Raw genomic sequence first — 25,120 nt, forward strand, 5'->3', positions numbered from 1 at the left:
AAGGAGAAAATGGGAGAACTGAAGGGGGAAAAATAAAACAAAATTAGGTGCTAGCCCTTTAAGTCTCCTGGAAGTTGTTTTAGCTGGATGGGAAAAGTGTTACAACAATGGTGGTGGTTGTTGCAACAGTGGCTGCTTTTCTCCATGTCTGCTCATCCGTGAACAGAAACAGCCATTGGTGATCAGAATGCAGATTTCTGATATTTGGAAAATAAGGTCCTTGCTCACCTTGGTAATTGTAAGCTGTGCAAACTATTTTACGAACTTGGGCATTGCTGCTTGCTACATAGGAACAGACTACTGGGTCACTGCTACCACTTTCAGAGCTCAAATTGCCTGAAATTAACTTCAGTTTACTTCCATAGACTCCAGAATTCCCTAATAGTTACATCAGACAGATCCTGCCAGCGTGGCTGTTGTCTGGGTGGGGAGATGGTCCGTGCTTCCGTTTCCACAGTCTTCCTATGGTCATTTGTGTAGATGTTTTATAGTTTATTGAACAGGGATCATTAATTGTTCTTGGTATCTGATGTTTTTAATGCTTGTAAGTTGGTGTAAAAATTTCCATGTTGTTAAATAGTTCTGAAAATACGGTAATTACTATATAGTGTGTTCTGTTATGAGAGAATAATACACAGGCTATTTTGTATAGTTTTTTATTTCAGGTTTTGCCTACCTTAATACCATAATGAGTTGTTTTATTAATAATTATAATTGTGGGGGTCCCTGGGTGGCGCAGTGGTTTGGCGCCTGCCTTTGGCCCAGGGCGCGATCCTGGAGACCCGGGATCGAATCCCACGTCGGGCTCCCGGTGCATGGAGCCTGCTTCTCCCTCTGCCTGTGTCTCTGCCTTTCTCTCTCTCTGTGACTATCATAAATAAAAATTAAAAAAAAAAAATTATAATTGTGGGACCCAGGAAATTGAACAAAATCCTCTACCCCTGGACAAGCAGAGCAGGACTTACTATTTTGGGCTGCACCTGCCTTGTGCTGACCTGCTTATTACTTAGGGCACTGCCCCGCCCTAATCAAAGACCAGGACACACCCTAATGGGAAATCCAGCCCAGTGATACTGCCCCGCCCTAATCAAAGACCAGGGCACACCCTAACCAGAAATCCGGCTCAGCAGACCAGCATGACTTTCAACTTTCTGGGTATCCATTGGCCACTGGCCCCTATAAAGTTGCTAAGCCTCTTAGTCTCCGGGTCCAAGTCCCTGCTCCCTGCATTGGGTTATACTTGGACCCAGGCTTGAGCTTGTAAATAAAGCCTTGTGTGATCACGTCCGCGTGGGCTCCTTGGTGGTTTCTCGGATTTGCGATCTTGAGCACAACATTTGGGGGCTGGTCCGGGATCCAAGAAACCTCCAGGACCCCATCCGGAGGGTTTCACAGGTGGTGAGTGCGCTCAACTTTTTCTACCTTTTGCGCGCATATTTTCTGAGAGTTCTAAACTGTACTGTACCGACAGCAGGTACGCCTTTGCCACCACTCACATCCACAGAGCCCTTTACAGGGAGAGAGGACTTCTGACAGCAGAGGGAAAGACTGTTAAAAGCAAAACGGAGATTCTTGAACTCCTAAAGGCCTTCTGGCTGCCCAAGGCCCTAGCCATCATCCATTGTCCGGGGCACCAAAAGGCAGACACGCCAGTAGCCAGGGGATACCAGCTAGCCAATTTAAAAGCAAAAGAAGAGGCGGCCCTTCTGGTGACCCAGGTCTTAGCTACCACGCTACCTGATCCGGGGGCACCGACCCTGCCCGACATCCCCAACTATACTGATGCTGACTTACACTGGATCAAACGCTTGCCTATGACCCAGTGCTTGTGTGGCTGGTGGAGGGCCGCAGACTTCAGCATCATCTTGCCAGAGGAACTAGGATGGCGAGTCCTATCCAAAATGCATCGGAGTACTCACATGGGAACAAGGAAGATGGAAGACCTCCTACGACATGCAAAGATCACCATTAAAGACTCTCCGAGCAAAGATCGAACAGATTGTGGCAAGCTGTGCGCATGCCAATTAACAAATGCCTCCGCCCATGGATCTAACCTGGGCACCGGCTCTGAGGGGACCGCCCAGGAGCCTACTGGGAAGTGGACTTCACTGAAGTGAAACCTGGAAAATATGGGTATAGGTATTTACTAGTGTTTGTAGATACTTTTTCAGGATGGACAGAGGCATTTCCCACCAAACATGAAACGGCACAGATCATGATCAAGAAACTGCTGGAAGACATCGTACCGAGGTATGGTTTTCCTGTTAGAATTGGGTCAGACAAGGGCCCAGGATTCGTATCTAAGGTAACACAGGGAGTGGCAGTAGTACTTGGGGCAGATTGGAAATTACATTGTGCATATAGGCCCCAGAGCTCAGGACAGGTAGAAAGGATGAACAGAACATTAAAGGAGACCTTAACTAAATTAGCCCTGGAGACTGCAGGGACTAGGTGACTCTCCTCCCCTTTGCCCTATATAGGGTGAGGAACTCCCCATATAAGATGAGACTGACTCCCTACGAAATCATGTTCGGTCTTCCTCCACCTGTTATCCCCAATTTAAAACCTGAGGTGCTTGCTGAATTTGATCATCACCAACTTCTTTTCTTCCTCCAAATGTTACAACGAACCCATGAGCAGGTGTGGCCTAAGCTGTGGCCTAAGCTGAGGGCCCTCTACGAGACTGGGCCACCCCTGGACCCCCATCGATATCGGCCAGGTGACTGGGTATATGTGCAGAGATACCAACACCAGACACTTCAGCCTCACTGGAAGGGATCCTACCTTGTGATCCTGACCACTCCCACCGCTCTCAAGGTTGACAGGATTACTCCCTGGGTCCACTACACACACATCCCGCCAGCTGACCCACACACCATTCTCATGGACTTTGTTACAGAATGGAAAAGCCAACCAGACAAGGACAATCCTCTAAAGCTAAGACTGCGCCTTTCTCACTTATTTCCCACCTCCAAGACTCCCTATTCCGAGGTTGTCCTTCAAAATAGAAGGGGATTAGAATTAGTCTTCTTACAACAAAGGGTTGGGGGGGGTGGGTTATGTGCTGCCTTAACTGTAAATAAGAGTGAGAACAGCAACAAGGTTGGTGAGAATCCTGGTTTAATCATTCCGGGGGAATGCCCTGGCTCACTCTGAGAGCAACCTGGACCCATGATTGGGTCCTGCATAGGATCCTCTGAAAAACGGGGAATGTGGGACCCAGGAAATTGAACAAAATCCCCTACCCCTGGACAAGCAGAGCAGGACTGACTATTTTGGGCTGTACCCACCTTGTGCTGACCTGCTTATTACTTAGGGCACTGCCCCGCCCTAATCCAAGACCAGGACACACCCTAACCGGAAATCCAGCTCAGCGGACCAGCATGACTGTGCAACTTTCTGCTTATCCCATTGGCCACTGGCCCCTATAAAGTTGCTAAGCCTCGTGCAGCCCCAGTGGCTCAGCGGTTTAGTGCTACCTGCAGCCCAGGGCGTGATCCTGGAGACCTGGCATCAAGTCCCGCGTCGGGCTCCTGCATGGAGCCTGGTTCCCCCTCCTCCTGTGTCTCTGCCTCTCTCTCTGTATCTATCATAAGTAAATAAATAAATCTTTAAAACAACCAACCAAACAAAATAAAGTTGCTAAGCCTCTTAGTCTCTGGGTCCAAGTCCCTGCTCCGCTGCGTCGGGTATACTTGGACCCACGCTCGAGCTTGTAAATAAAATAAACCCTCGTGTGATTGCATCGGTGTCGGCTCCTTGGCGGTTTCTCCGGTTTGCGATCTTGGGCACAACAATAATGAGTAAGAGTATTGTGTGTAAAGATTTCATTCATTCTTTGGCTATTTTAATTAGTACCAAATTGTTTCCCCCAAAGATTTCTATCAATTTATTTTTTAAAAATGATTTTATTGATGCATTATTGACAAAACATTGTACTAGCTTTAAGTATACAACATATCAATTGATGTATGTTTATATTGTAAAATTATTAACACAGTAAGTTTAGTTAACACCATCAGCATGCATAGTTAAATTTCTTTTCTTGTAATGAGAACTTCTGAGATCTACTGTTTTAGCAACATTCAAATGTATAATACACTATTGTTAACTGTAGTCACCATACTGTATGTAAATGATACTTGTCTTACAGCTAGAAACTTGTATTCTTTTTTACCACCTTCACTCATTTTCACTCACTTCTCTCCAACCTCCCTACCGCCTGCTACTACCAATCTGCTGACTGTATTTAAGTGTTGTTGTTTTTTAAAACTAAAACAGTTGATGATATTCACGTTTTGGGATAAAAATGAAAACTGTGTTGTTTTTTTGGTGTGTATGGGGGGTCCCACTACCTTGCAAAAACTATTCTCTCTTTGATAGGAAGGGGGAGCATGCTGTTAGAAAACACCCAAAGTCCCAGCACCATGACCTCCTGATGGAAGTAGAACAAGTAATATAAAATGGATATAAAGAGGTTCCCACCTCTTCGTTTCTGTCTGATTAATTCCTGGCCAAGTGGGCCCCATCATGGAATGGGTAGGAGGTCTCATCATTGGAGGCCCAGGCATCATTGGTATGTGGCTTCCCAGAGGCGGCCTCATTCCTGGTGTAGGTCCCCCTGCATCATTCCACAAGGAGGAAGGCCCATTATTGGCATCGTGGGTCCCCTTTATGGGAAGTTGGCATCATACCAGGGCAAGTAAGACCCAGGAGACTGGGGAGGAGTGGGATCATTGCTCTTGCTGGAGGAGGAGCAGAGAATTGCCTAAGAGGTATCATGAAATGTAGCAGTTATTTTGTTGATCAGGCTCTGAGCCTGCTCTTCTATCCATTTCTGATAGTTTTTCACATTCTCTTTGTGTTTCCTATCACTGTACTGCCTGTTTTTCTGATGGAGAATTATGGATGAGGTATGTGTTGGCAATAGTAATAAAGCTTGGGCATGTTGCTCTGCAGGCTTTTGGCCACTACATGTTTTTTTGTTTTGTTTTGTTTTTAAAGATGTAGGTGAGGTCATACAGTATTTGTCTTTCTCTGATTTATTTCACTTAGCATAATGCCCTCAGGTTCCATCCATGTTCTTGCAGATGGCAGGATTTCCCTCTTATTTTGTAGCTGAATAACTCTATGTGTCCTGTTTTCTTCATCTACTCATCTGTCAGTGGACACTTAGGTTGTTTCCATGTCTTGGGTATTGTAATAGTGTTGATATATTTTTGAGATAATGATATTTAATGAGCATAAATACCCAGAAGTGGAATAGCTGGATCATAATATGGCAGTTCTATTTAATTTTTTGAGGAACCTCCATACTGTTTTCCATAGTGGCTGCACCAATTTACATTGCTACCAACAGTGCTCAGGATTCCCTTTTCTCTATATTCTTGCAACATGTATTATTAGGGTTTTTACCTTTGGTAATAATCTCTGATGGGTATGAGGTGATATCTCATTGTGGTTTTAATTTACATTTCCATAACGACTAATGATGTTGGACTCCTTTTCATGTACCAGTTGGCCATGCGTATGTCGTCTTTGAAAAAATGTCTATTTAGTTCCTCTGCCCAATCTTTTTTTTTTAAGCTCCATGCTCACTGTAGAGCTCAAAATGGGGATTGAACTCAGCACCCCGAGATTAGGCCCCAAGCTGAGATCAATAATTGAATGCTTAACCAACTGAACTACCTAGGCACCCCACTCTGCCCATTTTTTAAATAGAAACTTTTCTATTGAGTTGTATGAGTTCTTTATATATTTTGGATATTAATCCCTTATTAGATAATATGGTTTGTAAATATTTTCTCCCATTTTATGTATTTCCTTTTCATTTGAGTGATGGTTTTAATTGCTGTGCAGAAGCCTTTTACTTTTGTTTCAGGATTCCAGAGTTCTTGTCTCATGGAGCTGGAAATGTATCTTGTGGATACAACAAAAGACTGAAGTGAAGGTTTATTAAGTGAAAGTGAAAACAGAAAGGGGAAAGAAAAGCTCTCTAAAATCAGAAGGGTCCCAAATGGGTTGCCACACAGGGCTTTGATGGTTAGTCTTTTATAGAAAACTGACCAGGGAACTTGGTAAATATTTTGTCAATAGCATAGTGGATTTGTAAGTATCATGAGAATATCCTGTATATATTTAGAACCAGTATTGTGGATTGGAAAATATGAGAATGTCCTGTTTATATTTAGAAGGATGCACATGTTCCCTTCTCCTTGGTTAATATCTCATTTATAACATTTCTCCAAATCTGGGATTTCTGTAAGCCTGGTTATGTAGCCCCCTGCCTGTCTCTCCCTACCTACTCTTGGTTGTCCCTTACTCAGTTTGATGTAGCCTTACTTGTTTCTCCTTTCCCTATTGCCATAAATTAATCGACCATATATGTATGGATTTATTCCTGGCTTTCGATTCTAAGTGTTCCTTTGACCTATATCAATCTCTTTTTATACCATATCATACTATTTTAGTTACTATAGCTTTGTAATATAGTTTGAAATCAGGAAGTTTTATCTTTTCAAAAAACTAGGTCTTACTTGTGTTGATCTTTTTTAAAAAAACATATTTTTAAAGATTTATTTATTAGAAATAGGGGAGGCAGAGAATCTCAAGCAGAATCCCCATTGAGCACAGAGCCCAATGTGGGGCTCGATGTGGGGCTTGAACTCAGGATCCATGAAATCATGACCTGAGCTGAAACGGAGACTCACATGCTTAACCAGCTGAGCCACTCAGGTGTCCCGTGTTGATCTTTTCTATTGCTTTTCTTGTTTTTGTTATTTCTGCTCTGATTTTTGTTATTTCCTTCTAAATTTGAGCTTAGTTCTTTTTGTAGTTCTATGAGATATAAAGTGAAGTTGTTTATGGGAGTTCTTCTTTCTTAGTGTAGGCATTTATCATTACAAACTTCTTTCTTAGAAATCTTTTTGTAGCATTCAGTAAGATTTCATATGTTGTACTTAGATTTTTATTTGCTTTGAGGTATTTTTTTTGAGCTCCTCCTTGATTTTTTTCTTTGAAAGCTTGTTCAGGAGCATATTGTTTCATCTCCATATATTTGTGAATATTCTAACTTTCTCCTATTACTGGTTTTTAGTTTAATATTATTGTGGTTAAAGATAGTTGATATGATTTTAATTTTTATTAAATTTGCTAAGGCTTATTTATGTAGTCTGTCATATGACTTATGATTGTCATACAATTATGGATGTTCTGTATGCACTTGAAAAGAATTGCATATTCTGATGGTATTGAATGACATGTTCTATAAATGAATGTTAGGTCTAGTTAGTCTAAAGTATGGCTTTAGTCCAACATTTTCTTGTAGATTTTTTTTTTTTGTAGATTTTTTTATCTGTATGATTTATCCATTGCTCAAAGTACTGAAGTCCTCTGCTAATATTGTATTAAGTTTTCATTAATAGTAATGTGCTCATCATTTCAAAACTTGTTTTTCACACCTTATATTTTTATATATTTAATGAGTACCTTGTAATTTAAGTTATTCCTTCTGTAGGTAAAATTGGTTACCATACTCCAAACTTTATTTTGTATTTAGTTTTTGGTTCGTGAACCATGCTTGAAACATAGTAACAATTACCTTTGGATTTTTTTTTTTTTTTGATTACATATAGATGTGCTTGTCCTATACTTCTGTTCATGGAGTTTTTACTTTTTAAACCTCTTTGGAGTATTTACTATCTGTATTATTCTTTTGCTGTTTTTGCATGTGCCCAATCCTGTGGTATCCATATCTTTTTTCTCCCAAAGAAATAGGAAGAGTTTAATAGTAGAAAAGGGATAAGAACTTTTGTCTCAAATCTTAGTTATTCTTTTTTCTGTTCAGATTATATACACTGCTATATGGGACTGTGTTTGTAACCTGTAAAACTGGGTTTTTATCTTGAATATATATCAACTGCCTCCTTAATTCATTTGGATATAGAAGTATTGAATGTAATATTATTTTCTTTTGCAGGGGTTCCCAACCAAGTAAGACAGTAGATAATAATTATGCGAAGAAGGCTTCACACACTAAAGAAAAGGAAAGAGATGATGATGGCATTTCTCTTGTAATGTCTGATGCTCAACCTAAAGGTTTGTGAACATTAGAAAATTGTTGTCATTTGAATTTTTGTCTTTTGCATTTCTACAGATGTTTAAGTTATAGTTAACTTTATTTAATCTTATATTTAAAAGATCTCTGAAAGTAAAGGGAAGTTATTTAGCAACACAAAATTGCTAAATTTTTTGTTTGTGCACTGTAGAATGCATTTCTTCATTTATTAAGTCTAACTTAAATTTGAATATTATTTCTTTTTGTTGTTGTTGTTGGGTTTGGGGATACAGCTATATAGTTTAGCTACTTGTAAGTGTTGTTTCCATGGATATGTCTGCTAACTTGATTATTATTCTTAGCTTCCCACTGTCTATCCTCCTATGATGTACATTCTTTATTCATTAGAATTTCTCTCAACTCTAGGAGGATGCCAGTACAAGCCACTATTAGCAAATTTAAAGGTAAATACATCCCAGACTTCTGAAAATTCTTTTTAGGCCTCTTTGCATGTAGGGTTAATGAATTAACTTCTTTTCTCCTTTTTGTCCTTTTAAGGTTTTGAAGTGCTTTACAAAAATTTGCACCAAAACAATTCACTACATTAGTCAGATGTGGAACTAACATTTTTAGGGATCGCTCTGATTGCTTGAAACTAGTTGAGACACTTCGTTTTCTGATTCATAAATCATTCACTAGAAAAGGTGGTTCTTTAATGACACTATGCAAAAATTCTTTGTACGTCATTTGAAACATAGCTATTTACAATTTTTATTGGCCTTTTTCAAGAAAACTAAAAAGAAACTAGACTAATAACTAGCTTCAACTCTTGTGAGAACAAGCTAGAGAAAGCAGTGTAATTGTAGACATATCTTTCAGTTAGTCACTAAGCACTAGGTACATATAATGAAAGACATTTATTTTCTTATGGATTGTACTTTTCCCAGAAATAATTTTCATTAATTACCAAATAAAAAGTATTTGTTCAAGTGATCTCACTTCATACTATCTAGACACTGTTAAACCCTCACATTCTACTGATTTCCTGTATAGAGTAGGAATAGTTGAATAAAAAGCTTCTTATTTGTGCCATTCAGTATTACTTTAAAGTCACAGCGGACTTTTAGACTTAGGGAAAAAAATGCATGATAAAAGAAACACTTGATAGTTTCTTAGTACCCCTGAGGGTCCTCTTCAGAGATAAAGTGTTTTTAAGAAAAGTAGCTACTGAAACTTAATTGAAACTCACCATGTTTCCATCCTATGGATAATTGTATCCAATACCAGTTTTTTTGTTTTGCTTTTTAGAGAGAGAAAGGGGGAGAAGAGTGGAGGGAGAGGGAGAGAGTCTTTTTTTTTTTTAATTTATTTTTTATTAAAAACATTTTTTTTGAGAGAGTAAGGGAATGGGTTGGGGGAGAGGAGAGAGAGAATCTTAAGCATGCCGCACATGCAGTGTGGAGCTGGATGTGGCGTTCAGTCTCATGACCCTGAGATCACAACCTGAACTGAAATCAAGTCAGATTCTTTTTTTTTTTTTTTTTCTTTTTTTTTTTTTTTTTTTTCAAGTCAGATTCTTAACTGATTGAGCCACCCAGTCGTCTCCTCCATACCAGTTTTTTAACATAAGCCCATATATTAATGGGAATTCTGAATTAAACTCCCAAGTATTCCATTCTTTTATAGTACATTGTTTTGTGAAATTTACTTTTATGAAAATAGTGTGTGTGTGTATATACACACACACACACACACACACACACATATATATAAATATGAAAGATTTTATTTTTAAGTAATCTCTAAACCTAACTTTGGGCTCAAACTCTGAGATCAGAACTGTACTGACAGAGCCACCTAGTCACCCCAATATATTGGACATATTTAGCATTTTTTGGTTTACAAGAATTTGTCACTTCTGTAATTTTATATACTGGTAATATTTGTGAGTTGTATATATTATGTAGGTAGGGTACTATTTTTATAATGGCAAGCTGTAATAAATTTATTCTGGTTTTCCATGAGATAGCCTTGACTGATGTGTGAATCGTAAATAAAGTGTTTGAGGGAAAACTCCTGTATAATAGGATTTTTTAAAAAGATTTTATTTATTTATTCATAGACACAGAGAGAGAGAGGGGCAGAGACAGGCAGAGGGAGAAGCAGGCTCCATGCAGGGAGCCCGATGTGGGACTCGGTCCGGGGTCTCCAGGATCACACCCCAGGCTGCAGGCGGCGCCAAACCGCTGCGCCACTGGGGCTGCTCGGATTTTTTTTTTTTCAAGCCCCTTTCCTTTCCTCAGTCTATTTGCTATAATGTTTTTGTTCAGAAATGGTAATTTGGTAGAGCATTTATATGTAGAAATTGTATTTGACTACCTTTCCAGTTTATGAAATTACCAAAAAAAAAAAAAAAAAGCTGTTGTGCTTTTCGAAATACTATGTTGATTTCAGGGGAGATTTTATTTTTCTTGGGGAGGGAATAAGAAGTGTTTTCTTTGGAAATTGAAAGACTGTTGACCATCTTGGAGTTTTGTCCTCAATCCTGTCCCAATGCCTGCTTTTAAGAAATGACAAAGAGACACTATAAATGTTAGTTATTAGGTGTCTATGAAGTGAGAATAAAAGCAAAGAATAGTTCGAAGAGAAGGTGGGTATTGAAGATCTTTCAATGAATGGATAGATCAGGCCAGTAAGTGTTACATGAATTATAAGTAGTGAATTGAAGAAAGCTGCTTTGGAACTTTGTTTATATAAACTTTGAGTTGGTACTTATATAGATTCCCAAAGCAATATAATTCGGGATACCTTTCAGTTACTTAGGTAGAACCTTTTGGGAAGGTATTTTTGTATAGTACAAATATTTGATAACTGAAATACTAAGCATTTTTAGTAATAATTGACATAGGTTCCAAATAATGCTTAGTTGATTTACAAAAGGGAACATTTCTTTATCTGTAGGGTGGTAGATTTATTGGAGAGTTAAAATGAGCTCTTGATTTTTAAAAAGGAGATAGCTGTGTGAATGACCACATATTATATACGGTCTGCTGAGGAAAAATATTTTGGCTTCTTTTTAAAGAACAGTGATTAATGCTCATATTTATTGTCTCTTCACTTAAAAATACATGCATATAACACTTAAATTTTAAAAATACAACCAATTTCTAAAATCACAGTAAAGTATCAAAATGTTTAAAATGAGAATTTTCCAAATTTTATTAATACTCCCCCCCCCCCTTTTTTGTATTACAGTCAAATGTGATTACAGGAAAAGGAATAAACATAGTTTGATTGTTTTGCTTTGGTTACTAAAGAATATACACTTTAATATATTTTCCTCACCTCATATTTATTGTACAATGGATATTTACTTTGTGTATGCAACTTCAAATAGGGCATTTCTTTATATTCATCCATGTCAGTATGAGAATTTAGCAGTGAACATCTCTTTAGATTAGTTTTGGAAGTTGTACAGCAATTTTGATGTTTATTTGAGCTCTTCTTTTTTTAAAAATTTTTTAAGGATTTTATTTATTTGTCCATGAGAGACACAGAAAGAGGCAGATACAGGCAGAGGGAGAAGCAGGCTCCATGCAGGGAGCCCGATGTGGGACTCGATCCCAGAACTTCAGGATCATATCCTGAGCCAAAGGCAGATGCTCTACCGCTGAGCCACCCAGGTGTCCCAATTTGAGCTCTTCTAAAAGGAATTCTTTTTGTACTTTTTGGCCATATTTATGTTTCTCTTGTTTTTTAAGACCTCAATAGTGGAAGTAGAGGTTGTGATCATCTTGAAGAGGGGAGCAGAAATAAAGATGATACATTTTCTGATTCAAAAATGGAACTCGCTCTGATCTCCAGGAAGAGAAAGAAAAGGCTTAGAAGTAATTTGCCTGATTCTCATAATTCTACTTCTTCCTTGTTTGAATCAGCAGAACAGATAGTAAGTAGAAGTATTTAGATATGAAATAATTTATGGTATGATAAAAATGAGTTGACTCTGGCCAAATAATGTTCTTATAGCTTTCTGCTTTTAATCATTAGATTTCTTTCTTTTCTTTGCCTATTGTTTTATTCTGTTTGATTTTTTGAAAATAACTTAGATGTTTTTCAGTAGAATAGCTATTGGAACAAATTTCAAAAATTATGAACAAATAAAAAAAGTTAAAAATGCTTCTTCTCTGATAGCACTCTTTAGTTTGGTATATATCCATCAGGCTTGTTCTATATTGTTTTCCTTTTTTTTTTAACCAGATATTATTAATACTCTAGTTATAGTGTCCAGCCAATTGCTTTTTTTTTTTTTTTTGCTTTTTCATATATTGTGTAAAATTATTATCATATTTCTTTTATCAGTAGTTTACTTACCAACTTCTTTAAGACTCTCTACCTAGAGTTTAGGGAATTTGTTGAAAGTGAAGAATTACTCTACTTCATACACACACTACCTATTTTCAAAACTTAGTATACAGTTAGTAAATGTACAAGAAGGTAACCTTTTTACTCCTTTCATTTACAAGGTCTTTTAGGACTTTTCAGTATCTTTGAGTTATAAACATGGTTTAGGTTTAAACAGTAAGAGAGATGTGAAGGCAGTGATTGATTTGATAGTTTTTAAAATTGTTATCCTCTTAAATTTTTAATTTTTTGCTTTTGTGTATAAAGTCACATGATGTCATTTGGCCTCATTACTTTTACAAAATAAAACTGTAAAAAAAATTCTTCTTATTCTAAAGTTGACTTAAGTTCTACAAGTTATACCTGTAAATATGGGAATTTCCACATCTCAGCCTTTTAAAAAAAATGTTTAAGTGTCTGGTAGGACGACCAGATTCTGTCTCTTTACTTGGAAGACCCTAACAAGAGTGATACAGTATAATTGTGCAGTTTCCTATCCCTGTAGTTATAGAAATGATATAATATTTTTACTTTTATATTCTTCTTTAGGAATTTAAACTTTAAAAAATTCTTTAGCCAAATTGACATGCTAATTTTCTGTATGTATTTATATTCAGAAAAAACAAGAAAATGACTCAACAGTATGTGCTGAATTTAAAAAGTCAAGTGAAAACTATGAAGACTCAAAAGTGCTTGAAGAAATTATACCTGAACCTATAGAAAGCAATATTGCTAAACTATCTTCACTTAATAGTCAGGAGTTGGCTTTGAGTGCTGCTCCGAAAAGTTCCTCTGTTGACTGTTCAACCACTGAAAATTTTGAGAACTCTATGTCCACTGATACTGTGGGGGAGTCTACCCTGCTTGAGAAGGATGAGAATGAGTTGAATGCAATAGAAAAGCCTGTTTTAAGTGAACACAGTGAGGGGAACCAGTCTTTGATATCAGTAGAACCAAGTAAGTAACAGGATTATAATGTTTTTTAATTTTCTCTGCTTTACTTGTTCTATTTCTTCCCTCAAATTTTGCTGGGGCAATAGCTGTTTATGACATTACTGTGGAATATATTAACTTTAGAAAAAGAAAACTTGGGGTTTAAGACTTTGTTCGTGAATTTTGTAATACTAATTTAGGTAAATAGTGGACTTAATATTCTTTTTAAGAAGTTTTAAAAGTTTTTTGTCTTTTAAAGGAATTGTGAACTGTGATTTATCTCAGTAGGTTTTTTTTTTAATTTTTTAAAAAATTTTTATTTATCTATGATAGTCACACAGAGAGAGAGAGAGAGGCAGAGACACAGGCAAAAGGAGAAGCAGGCTCCACGCACCGGGAGCCCGATGTGGAATTCGATCCCGGGTCTCCAGGATCGCGCCCTCAGCCAAAGGCAGGCGCCAAACCGCTGCGCCACCCAGGGATCCCCTATCTCAGTAGTTTTTAAAAAAATATTTAAATTCAATTTGCCAACATACTTTTTTTCAACATTTATTTATTTTAGAGAGAGAGATGAGAGCTTGCTTGCATACATGTGTGCCCACATTTGGGGGAGGTGCAGAGGGAGTGAATCTTCAAGCACATTCCCTGCTGAGCATGGAGCTCTCTGTGGGGCTCAATATCACAAGCCATGAGATCATGACCTGAACTGAAACTAACAGTTGGGTGCTGAACTGAGTGAGCCAGGTGTTCCTCATCTCAGTAGTTTTTAAAAGGATTCTAAAAGGACCATTATTGTTGACATTTTGGTTGATGAAGTCAAAGTACAGAGTTTAAGTGCTACATGGTAATTGTCATTAATTTTGATTTAATTAATTTCAAGTATTTGATACACTCACATGGTTCAAACAAGAGTTTTAAATTTTTATTTTATTTTATTTTTTAATTATTTATGATAGTCACACAGAGAGAGAGAGAGAGATAGAGAGAGAGGCAGAGACACAGGCAGAAGGAGAAGCAGGCTCCATGCACCGGGAGCCCGACGTAGGATTCAATCCCAGGTCTCCAGGATCGTGCCCTGGGCCAAAGGCAGGCGCTAAACCGCTGCACCACCCAGGGATCCCCAAACAAAAGTTTTAAAGGATATATAGTGAATAGTCTCCCGCATCTCAGGCATCCATTGCTTCTTTTGGAGGCAGCTAATGTAATAGGCATTAAAGTACAATTTATCTTTTTAAATTTTAATCTTAAACTTAATATTTTTTTACGTTCAATACGTTTTTACTGTTGTAGTCAGAACTTGTTCCTATATATTCCTCATGGCTTTATTCATTTTTAAATGTCTTCATCCTCCAGAAGGTAAGGTTTCAGATAATTGCCTAATAATAGCACTGATATGGAAATATTGTATATAGCTAGTATAAATTAGATAATGAATGATAATCCAGTTTCTAAGCTGGACAGTTAGATGATTAAATTTTAATGAGATTATTAAAGGTATAGTGCATGAATTAGTAAGTTTTCATTGTGTGATTATTGTAACACATTTAAGAAATAATTTTTCCTTTTTAGTTGTTGTTTCTAGTGATGAAGAAGGACCTGTTGAACATAAAAGTTCAGAAATTCTTAAATTACAACCTAAGCAAGACCATGTCATCACTAATGAAAATGAGAGTACTTCTGAATCAGCATTGTCAGAACTGCCATTGATTACACGTGAATCTGTACAGGTATTTATTTCTGCTTTCTCATAGGTTAACAGTGAAATAGAGTTGACTAATAACTGTTTCTTTCATGAAGCAGAATAATGTAATAAAATTATGAAATTTCTTAGTTTAACTTTTGATATAACTTTTATATTCGTTTGAAGGAAATATGTAATGGTCTTTATTTTGAAGTGGAAGAATTTCTTATTTTGGTCATTTATATATTTTTTTAATCTAAAACTGAATACTTTTTCTTTTTTTTTAAAACTGATTCTCATTGAACATTTAACTACTTTATCAGAGCATTTCCTAAAATTAAGCAGTTTCCAGTATTTATCTGTCTGGCCTTCCAGTAGTGTGGCTACTTAGAATTATTCGTTTTCCTCACATGCAATTAAGGCAGAAGATGGAGAGGAAAGAACATGGTGTCTGGAGATTACAGATCTGTGTCAAATCCTGGCCCTGGTGCTTGCTTCGGCAGCACATATACAAATCCTGGCCCTGTCATTTAACTTCTTTAAGCCTGAGTTTCCTCATAAGTTAAATGAGGATGATAATACGTACCTCGCAAGACTATATTGAATATTAAATGAAGTAACATATGAAAGTATTTAGAATAGTGCCATAAACCAATCAGTTTGGTAAGTCCATTGTCTTTTCCTTCTTACAGAAAATAATAAATGGAAATATCTCGGTTTAATGTCAGCCAGTTGTGTTTTGACACAGTACTTAAAAAATTATAGCTCTAAAGTGAGGTACAAATCATTTTTTGTCAGTGTTCTTATCATCAGCCTCTTATTACTCTATTTTAAAGAAATGATTATCAGCTATCACCAGTGTAGAACTGTGGTAAAACTTCTGTTGGTTTGTTTTTTCATACGGTCAGAGGCTGTTATTCTTTAAGATGTGATGAAGAATTAGGTCAGTTCTATAAAAATGTTTGGTGGTATGATTATTATTTTTAAAGATTTTATTTATTTATTCATGAGAGAAAGAGAGGCAGACACACAGGCAGAGGGAGAAACAGGCTCCATGCAGGGAGCCCAACGTGGGATTTGATCCTGGGTCTCCAGGATCATGCCCTGGGCTGAAGGTGGTGCTAAGCTGCTTAGCCACCCGGGCTGCCCTGGTGGTCTGATTATTGTTTCACTGGTGTTCCTTTGCATTTGGTGCTCTATATAGAGATCACCTTAGCATCTTTGTTTGGAAGTTTTGTTAAAATGTAACCATTTTTTGGCCAGTAGTGTACCTGACGGCTTAGTTGTATTTGTTATGAAAACCATGTCATTATTGATAATGAGTTCAAACTTTTTAGTGAATTATAGTTTCCTTGGCAGCATATAATTTGATAAGGCATTATGAAATGATCATATTATAAGAAAATAACATTTTTTGTAGAACTGATGGAATATGATTACAACTAAGCAGAAAATAATGTGAAGACCTACTAAGATCTATAGGTCAGCATACCTTAAAATCTCCATACCTTTCCTTGTTTGCAGTTTTAAATGAAGTGGTGAGAAGCGTGGGTTGGCCATTTTTAGGAGGCAGTTAATCTTTACAAACTGGGAGGCCCCAGTAAAAAATTCTTTTTATCCTGTCTTCTCATTTTATCACTTAAAACACACATGGTTATCTGATTAGAGTCACTTGTAGTTGATTTGGTACTTATTCTTTAAGGGATATAAGAAGAATACTAGAGTAAGCAATAAAAGATGAGAATGAAAAAAAAAAGATGAGAATGATGAAGATTTTTATTAAGCAGATAAATGGCATTGTGAGCTGGGTTAAGAATAATGAGTCCTACGTATGTTTCAGATGAGGATTAATAACATTTTATAGAAGTAGAAGGAGAGTGAGTACATGTGCATAATTGCCCTCGTGGTAATTTATTTCGTCATTAGTGATGTTAGGGTTAAAGAAGACTAATGTACAAAGAGTGGGCAAATGTGGAGTCGAAAATGTCATTTGGCAGTTTAAAATTCAGAAGAGATTGTAGGAAACAGCTGGTGCTAATACTTCCTAGTAGTATATTGTAATTTAAAAGCAGAGTTCTGTAGTTATTTGAGTGGAAGTGATATGATTTTTGAGGTTTTAGATAACTGGTTGGCTATTTTCAGACATAGGACATAGAGTAAAACATAAAGATTTGATATAACAGATGGTTCTTAGGCACTTACATGCCTTCAAGTACATGACCTAAGAATATTATCTTGGTTTATGAAACAATTTTATGTGCTAGAAATAACCCTTGATCTAGAGATACAAATCTGGTTTTGACTTAGCTTTGCTTCACACTAACTTTATAACTTTGGGCAAGTCACTTAACCAATCCAAACATCTATTAGTTTTACTTATGAAATGAAGAAAAATCCAAACTACCTCACAGGATGATTGTGGTGATTAAGAGAGACAATACATTTAGAAACTCATTTTAAACTAACAACTACATAAATCTTAATTTATTTCTGCTGAGCTAAAAATGAATAAAGCCTATTAGGGAATATTAAATTTGAAATCATGACTTTGATGCAGAGGAAGATATATTTCTGGAGCTTAGGCCTATAGAATTTAAGATTCAATTATTAAGAGTAATTTTCTCAAGGTAAATCATATGCTTTTTAAGAAAAAAATCTAGATAACTATTTCTTCACAGTAAGAACAGTATAAAGTTCTTTACAAATTTCATTAATAGCAATTGAAAGAAGTATTTGATTTTGAAAATCATTGTCAGCATTTGTGTAATACTTAGGGTTATATGCATTTTATAATTTGTTCCTTGTTAGGCTTCATCTGAATTATGTCCATATAAGCCTGTCATGGAAAACATTTCCTGTATTACACCTAGTGATGAGATGGATCTACACCTGGATTTTATATTTACTTCTGTTTATATTGGTAAAATAAAAGGAGCTTCTAAAGGTTGTGTTACAGTAAGTATATTTAATTTGTTTTTGTTTTTATTTTTTTAGTTTTGGATTATGGACAAGGCATTTATAGATCGTCCTTTTTTTGAAGTACAAATGAAAATGGAATTGAGATTAATTTTATATGAGACACTTTGAATATGTCATTATCCCTACTTTGAAACATGTCTTTAATTGGGAAATCCTAAAATCATAAGGGAATATCCTAAAATTATAACTTTGACCCAACTATTCTAATGAACATCATGTATGAAAAAAGATCGTATGTAGTACTGATATTCAGTGGGCTCTTAAACTTACTTGGTGTTAGAGTCATTTTTATTCAAGGTATGGTTGAGATCAAGAAGAAGAAATCTTATTATGCTGGTTCAAATTGTAAACTGAGTTCTTCAAATTCCTACATTTCTTTAAAGAGCTCCAGGAGTAGTTCTTAGACAGGATTTTACTCAGTTCTTTATTTTCTCACTATTTCTGCCTATTAAAATTCTAACCATCTTTTAAGGCTTTCTGAAAGACATCCTCTTCCAAGAGGCCTTTTTTCATTTCCCCTTTCTAGCTAGAAGTAACCTCTCCCTTTACTGTGTACTTAAAGCACTTTGTAATCTGTTTTAAGATTTATTTTGTGTGTTTATAATTGTTTATATTTTTGCTTAAACCTCTCCATTAGTCTTTAAGTATCTTGTGGTGAAGAGCAATGCTTTTATTTGCTTTTACACCTTACATATATAGTTCAATCTTAAATAGGCATTTAAAAGAAGATAGCATATGATTTAAGACATAAAGTAGCTGTTTATTTGGTGACCATGCAGAAGGATGGCCTAATTTCAAGTGTAAATCCAGCAAAATCTGGAATCTACAAATAATGATAACTTGTGATATAGTTAAAATTGTTCTTATTGAAAGCACAAGAACAATTTTGTTTAATATTCTCTGATCAGTAGTTTTTAGATATTAATGATTTTGGCTTGCCTGGAGTGATTTTACAATTTTTTTTTCTTTAAGGAATTTCATTCATTTTTTTTAATAATCTTTACTCCCCCACCCCTCCTATTTTACTTTTTTATTTTAAATTCAATTTAGTCTTTTTTTTTTTTCTGTTGAGTTCTTTGTAGTGGTAAAAAATTGGATAATATAAATATATGATAATAATTGAGTAATTGGGCAAGGAAAATCCAACATAAATATTTAGCAATGGGTTTTTATTAGTTAATATATTAATTGTTTTTAGAGTTAGGTGGACTTGTTATGGGCCAAAAGTAAGACCAAACAAAAAACTACAATTAAGTAAAGAAACTATTTTATTTATTTTATTTTATTTTATTTTATTTTATTTTACAAATAATATCTATAATCTTGCTTATCCAGAGACATTTGACGTTAACTCTTCAGTGTATATCATCCCATATTCTTCATATTAGATATATTTATAGGTTTAAATCAAAAGTATATGACATAAATGCTGTTTTGTAACTTACCATTATTAAGTTAGTTCATGAATCTATTTTGGGATATTTGGATTGTCCTTATTTCCTGTTTGGACATTTTGATTGTCCTGGGGAGTGCATATATATATATATTCAATAAATGTCATAAAGTAGGTTTTCAAGTTTTGTTTCATGTTTGTTGGAACACTTCTTATGATTGAAATAAAAATTTGAATGTCTAATTAAAGGAAAGTGATTTAGTAAATCAAAAGAAAATATATGCAGGTAAAAAATACATATGTATATGAAGAAAGGCTGAGAGGAATTCTATAATATTAAAACAGTATGTTATTAAGGAGAGAGCATAAGCAATTTTAAAACTTAAAAATAATGAATAACATGAAAAGGGGAAAGAGAAAGTTAAAAGTCTTAAAACTTTCAAGGATTCAAAAGATTATCCCTTTTTCAGACACAATTCATAATGCTTTGAAACTTAGAAATTAAAGATCTTTTTTTGTGGGGGAGTAAATAAGAGAATTAAATTCAGTCATTTTCCAGATGTTTAATGTGTCTCTACTAATGTGTTGTTGTAGATTAACTGGAGATCTTGTTCTCACTCTCATGATAGTTGTATTTTAGCAGAACTAGAAAAGTATCTATAGCGGAAAACTTTACATATATTAGAGCCTATTTTCTTATAGTTGGACAATGACTGCTATTTTTTTTAACGTGGAGAAGGCTGCAATAAATGTGAACATTTTGTTATTTATTTCTCAACTTTCTTGGTAGTAGGACAAAGGTTTATTAAACACATTGTGTTCAGAGAACCGTACTGGCTATTATAAGAAGTTATAAATAGATATGGTATAATTTCAGAGAATTGGGTTTATCTTAACTCTCACAAAAAACATCTGTCTTACTTTCCCAAATGGAGATTAAATTTCTGCTGGGAATAGGGCTTTGCTTTGGGAGAGGTTATATGTTGGCTTAGTCATCATACAAAGGTGTAAATGAGTATGAGATCCTTGCCAGAGAAGATTTGATGATATAGGACAAGAATACTTATTGTGGAAGAATGAGAGAGTAGTAACAAAATAGAGGCCAAAGTATATAGATACACTATTTCTAGTTCATAATTCTGTAATAATGTCTATAAAATCTCAAAAGCAAACATTCCATATATTTATTTTCTATAATTATTTACATTTGCTAAGATACATTTTTATGAGATTAAAGGCATTGAATCATGTCAGATTTGGGCAAGGGAAAATATACACCAAATATATTTAGCAGTCGTGTGACAGACTAGTAAGGTGTATTTGACTGAATTGAACTAGATAATATACTTAGTCAGATGCTATTGTCTATTGATAAAAGCTCCTTTTGATTAAGGCTCTTACCTAAAGCTGACAGGGATTCAGTAAGTAACCAAAATTCACCTACTTACTGTTTGTATAAGTGGTAGAGATAATGGAGACAGAACTTGAACCCCAAGCTCAGCTTTTTTTTTTTTTTTTTAAGATTTTATTTATTTATGAGAGATACGAAGAGAGAGAGAGGCAGATACACAGGCAGAGGGAGAAGCAGGCTCCATGCAGGGAGTCCTATGTGGGACTTCATCTCAGGACTCTAGGATCATGCCCTGGGCTGAAGGCAGGTGCCAAACCGCCGAGCCACCCAGGGATCCCCCCAAGCTCAGGTTTTAATTCATGTGGCTCTTTCTTGAATTTTATTTTAGTGGCTGACTTAGACTCTGAAATATGAGTTTTATATTTGTGAAGCTACAATATGAAATAATTTTTAAATTGGAAAAGAAATGAGTCACAGTAAACCTGTGGTTTCACTAGGCACTGTTTTCTACATATTTGGAATTCTCTTGATAGTTAATTGAGGTATTCATGTACAAAGACCATTTTTAATTTTGTTTTTGTGCTCACAGACTATACCCCTGATTTGGTAAACAATTTCATAAATGTATTGATCAAAAGAGAAATCTAACAAGAATAAATAAGTCACAAATTCATTTGACATTAAATTGAAAAATGAACTTAAGAGCGCAACTTGTTTTAGATGGAACATGTAAGATTGTAGGTGCTCATGACCTTGAGAGTTGATTATAAAAGCAATTCTTAAGGTCAGATTTATACAAAAGATTCCTGGAGAAAATTAATGTCCTGGCACAGAAGGAGCAGACAGAACAACTTGGCTGAATCTTCCCTCAGAAGGGAATTTATAACATGGAAACAAAGATGAATGCTGGGAATGTCAACAAAGTCAAGAATCAAAACCTGTTTTGTGGTTATTTACTAAAGTCACTGATACTATGGAGTTCTCTTGGCAGTTTCTTGGGATTTTGTCTTGTTTCTTCCATAAATATTCAGGAATCGTTGACAAATATATTAAGTAAAGTTTTACTGATTTTTATAGATTAGCATATTTAGAGTTAAATTACATATGCAGGGTTCTTACATAAAACTTTTTTCCAAAAAAAAAAAAAAAAAGACAACTAAATATTTACAGTGAAACATTTTCTTGGTTTTTTGATAAAAAGGTTTGAGCACTTTTATTTTTAAAGATTATACTTTAAAATAAAATTTAAATTTATTTCTGCACCCAGCATGGGGCTTGAATTCATACCCTCAAGATCAAGAGTTCTATGCTCTACAGACTGTGCCAGCCAGTTGTCCCTTGAGCACTTTTAGTATAGACTTTGAATACATGCTTCTGGTTTGAGAAAGAAAAAAAACTAAAAATTTTGAATAGTAATTTATATTGAGTAGTAACTCATTTTTTGCTTTTTTTTCTTTAGTTCACGACAAAATATGTTAAGATCCCATTTCAAGGTAAGCTGTTATTGTCTTGTGATTTCTTTCACTGTAATTTTGAACATAAAATAGCAAAAACTCTGAATTCTTTCTGCAGCCAAGTTTCCATAATTTTTTCCAGAATAGAAATTAAGTAAATCTAAGGTTAAAAATGTATTTTAAGTTAACACTTTTTTTTTTAGCATCTTTAAAAGGAGTTAAAATGTTTGATAACACTGAAAATTGTAATGACCATTAATGTTAAGGGACTCAAGGTAACTTTTTGGAATTAATAGAAATAAAGTTTTGATAGCAAGAAGATTTTGGTATGATGAAATGTATGAAAATAAAAATTTTAAGGAAAATATATGAAAAATAAACTAAGGAAAATTTATAATGTTGCATACAATATGTAAAATGGTTTTATATAGAGGTTAGAAATTTTTTAATACTATTTCTTATCTGAGTAAGGCAAAGTAGATTGGAAACTGTACTTGTAATATATGGAGACTCAGACCATTTTTTTATTTTCTCCCCAACTAAAATCCTTTCAGAATAATAATGACATTAAGAAAGCAAGAAACAATAGAATAGTCTCTAGAGAAAGAATTATGAAAAGAATGAAGAAAAATAGACACAAGTAGTACAAGTAGTACTTCTTCTCCTAGGGAGGAGAGGAAGCTTCTTCCTATAGGGAACCTGATGTGGGACTCGATCCCAGGACCCTGGGATCACAATCTGAGCCAAAGACAGATGCTCAACCGCAGAGCCACCCAGGTGCCCCTAGCATTAACTATTTAGAAGAAACAAATAAAGACTTGTGATTTAAAAGAAAATAATTTCCTAAAAGAAAGTACAGTAATCTATATTTAAGTATCTATGTAATAGTGCTCCTCTCATATCTTTTTTTTTTTTAAATTGAAGTATAATTGACATGTAACATTATATTGGTTTCAGGTATTGGTTCAGGTACAACATAATGATTTGATATTTGTATATATTGCATGATGATTCCTACTATGTGTCTAGTTCACATCTTCCCCATACATAGTTGCAAAAGGTTTTTTTTTTTTTCCTATTGTGGTAATTGATGACTTTTAAGATCACACTTAGTGATTGTCACATGAATACTACAGTGTTAGTAACTATAGTCACCATGCTGTGGATTATATCCCCATGACTTATTTATAAGTTTGTACCTTTTGTTCCCTTTACCCATCTTGCCTGCCCGCCCCCTGGCTTTGGCAGCCAGTAATCTGATCTCTGTATCCATGAGCTTGTGTGTGTGTGTGTGTTTTAAATTTTACACATAAGTGATAACATGCAGTATTTGTCTTTGACTTATTTCAGAACGTGAGCAAGGGGAGTAGGCAGAGGGAAAGGGATAAGCAGACTCCCAGTTGAGTGCAAAGCCCCATGTAGGGCTCCATCTCAGGATCCCTGAGATTATGACCTGAGCCAAAGTCAGACACTTAATGGATTGAGCCACCTAGGCGCCCCATAAAAATCTCTTAAAAACAAGACATGCATATAAAGGGTTTTAATAGATGAGGAACGTAGAAGTCTAAATGTTTATTTTTCTATAGTACCTGAGGGAAATATTAATTTACTTATTTATATTAGCTACTAATTATGTTTGGCTGTGGCTGTAAGAACATAATTTATCTTTCCTTCATAAGGAAGAAATCCATAGGTAAGCTGAACAGGGCTGATACAGTGTTTCTTTGGTCATCAGAGACCCAGTCTTTTTTGTTTTTTTACAGTGTCATTCCTGACATAACTTTCATCCTTAAATTTGTCTCATGGTCCACATGGCTGCTCATATTTCAGTCATCATGTTTGTGTTGTAGGTGGAAAGCAGGAGGAAGGGAAAATTGTAAAAAGTACACATACCACCTATCTCTTGCCTTTTTAAGGAGCCTTCTTAAGTGTGCATACCAACTAACCTCTTCTAATTACATTTTCTTAGCTAGAGTGTAGTCATATCACAGATCTATTTGCAAAAGAAGGAGGAAATACATTTTCTAAAAGCTAAGTATCTTGCCTCCTAAATACGATTAGGGTTCTGTTACTAGGACCCCTAATAGTGGGTAGGAAAAATTATAAGCAACTCCCACTTTCAGTTTCTTCCATAGTCCTGTAACCAAATAAACGAAATATTGGGGAAAATTTGGTTGTGAGATATATTTTCCTTAATGATGGATGTTAAATTCCCCCTTTTTAAAGGGAAATGTTTTGAAAGTAGTCTTTCTACAGAAACTTATGCTTTTATACTAAAAGGTTGGTACATTTGGATTAGTAGTAATTTTCTAGATTTCACAGAAATAGTATCACTTATTTGGTTTTGTGAGCTGCCTGAGGAAGAAATGTTGAGAAGTTTCTGAAAATTCTTACTCTTGTAATTTAATGTCTGTCTTTGCTGCCAGTTTCACTGACAGTTTTCAGTGCGGGAGTTACAGTGCCCAGAGATTACAAGAATTAATGTTGTTAAAATGTCCACACTACCCAAAGTGATCTGCAGATTCAATGTAATACCTATCAAAATTTCAGTGACATTTTTTACAGAAATAGAAAAAATTCTAAAATCTGTCCAGAACAACAAAAGACCCCAAATAGCCAAAACAGTCCTGAGAACAGTCCTCACACTTCCTGATTTCAGACTACATTACAAAGCTATAGTAATCAAAACAATTTTGTACTGGCATAAAAACAGACACATAGAGCAGGAGAACGGAATTGAGAGCCCAGAAATAAACCCATGCATATATGGTCAATTAATTTTTCATAAAGGAGCCAAGTATATACTAATAGGAATAGAATAATCTCTTCAATTAATGGTACTGGGGAAGCCAGACAGCCACAAGCAAAAGAA

The 25,120-nt window shown here is 35.4% G+C and overlaps 1 protein-coding gene and 1 pseudogene across 4 annotated transcripts in view; one reads left to right on the forward strand and one right to left on the reverse strand.

Moving 5' to 3' along the window:
• Positions 1 to 25,120, forward strand: part of SENP7 (SUMO specific peptidase 7) — a 150,918-nt gene that overhangs the window by 90,035 nt on the left and 35,763 nt on the right. For all 4 annotated transcript variants that reach the window (XM_041757248.1, XM_041757255.1, XM_041757265.1 and 1 more), the window contains 6 exons: positions 7,979 to 8,097; positions 11,818 to 12,002; positions 13,075 to 13,414; positions 14,960 to 15,117; positions 17,880 to 18,026; positions 22,254 to 22,287. In XM_041757248.1, coding sequence (XP_041613182.1) covers positions 7,979 to 8,097; positions 11,818 to 12,002; positions 13,075 to 13,414; positions 14,960 to 15,117; positions 17,880 to 18,026; positions 22,254 to 22,287 — 983 coding nt within the window. The remainder of the gene's footprint in view (positions 1 to 7,978; positions 8,098 to 11,817; positions 12,003 to 13,074; positions 13,415 to 14,959; positions 15,118 to 17,879; positions 18,027 to 22,253; positions 22,288 to 25,120) is intronic.
• Positions 4,401 to 4,947, reverse strand: LOC121472118 (annotated as a pseudogene).

Source organism: Vulpes lagopus, chromosome 1 (genome assembly GCF_018345385.1).
Source record: "Vulpes lagopus strain Blue_001 chromosome 1, ASM1834538v1, whole genome shotgun sequence".
Classification (NCBI taxonomy): Eukaryota; Metazoa; Chordata; class Mammalia; order Carnivora; family Canidae; genus Vulpes; species Vulpes lagopus.